The sequence below is a fragment of the Chlorella variabilis genome, assembly GCF_000147415.1.
Source record: "Chlorella variabilis unplaced genomic scaffold CHLNCscaffold_705, whole genome shotgun sequence".
Taxonomy (NCBI): Eukaryota; Viridiplantae; Chlorophyta; class Trebouxiophyceae; order Chlorellales; family Chlorellaceae; genus Chlorella; species Chlorella variabilis.
Genome location: NW_005434705.1, coordinates 1 through 1064, shown reverse-complemented (window position 1 = coordinate 1064; position 1064 = coordinate 1). Strand labels below are relative to the sequence as shown.

Sequence of the window (1064 nt, the reverse complement as noted above, 5' to 3'; positions counted from 1 at the left end):
GATACGGGGCTGGAGGCCGCGGCCGGGGCTCGCATTCAGGAGCGGTGCCATCGCTGCCTCCCCTTGCCCTCTCACACGGTCTGCTGTCCCTGCCTGCCCCGCGCCGCCTCTCCACCCCGCCCCTCCCCACAGTCCACCCACCTGAAGCTGATTGCGGAGCTGTACGACAAGTGCCAGGAAGTGTGCACGCAGGTGTGTGTGGCGCATGGGTGCGTCAGGCTGCGGCATGCCAGCTGCTCTCCCTTCACTCCAACCACCCCACCGGCCGACCGAATCTCGCCCGCTCCTGTGCTGCCTGCTGTACCGCCGCAGTACGCCGAGTTCCTGCAGCACGCCCTGGGCCCAGTCGACTACGCCACGCTGCTTCCCTCAATGGAGGTGGGAGTGGGGTGGTGGGGTGGGGTGTGTGTATGTGTGTGTGTATGTGAAGGGTTGGGATGGGCTGCCTCTGCTTGCTGCTTGCTGCCTCTGCTTGCTCCTGTTGGTCTGGGAAAGGAAGCCCAAAGGAATTCGTGCCGCTCTGCCGTCACGAGGCGGCGCTGTGGCTGTACTGCCTGTACCGCCCGGACCGCAGGACCTGGCCACCGTGTACTGCATAGACCCCGAGCTCATCTTCTCCTTCTACCGCCCCCTCATCCACTCCATTGAGCCCCCGGGCGCCCCTCCGGCGCCCGACGACGACGAGGAGGGGCAGATTGCAGAGGGCGGCAGCAAGCAGGTCGGTACCGCGGTACCGCCTGGGGCTCAGAGCGCCGGCGGCGGGCCAGGTGCAGGGCCGGAGGCGATGGAAGAGGAAGGGCAGCTGGAGGCGGGAGAGGTGGCGGCTTCGCCGGGCGAGGCCGCGGCGGGCACGGCCGCAGCGGGTGGGCCGGCGGCGGCGCCGGAGGCCGCCGCCGAGGCGGCCAAGCGGTGGGAGGAACTCGAGCAGCAGGTGGGCGGACAGGAGCAGCTGCCCTGCTGTGCGGCAGCAGCGCCGGCGCCGCCGCTGGCGCTCGCCGGCCCCCGACAGTTCGCCGCGCGCATTACGAGAGGCGCCATGCCACTGCCTCTACGCCTCTCAGCCG

General features: G+C 70.1%; 1 protein-coding gene across 1 annotated transcript; it reads left to right on the top strand.

The window, feature by feature from the left end:
* Positions 1-132: 132 nt before the first annotated feature.
* CHLNCDRAFT_144612 (hypothetical protein) lies at positions 133-931 on the top strand (the record flags this gene model as incomplete). Its single annotated transcript, XM_005842502.1, has 3 exons — positions 133-192; positions 313-378; positions 575-931. Coding segments are annotated over 3 exons (483 nt in total), but the record flags the coding sequence as incomplete, so codon positions are not given.
* Positions 932-1064: the final 133 nt, after the last annotated feature.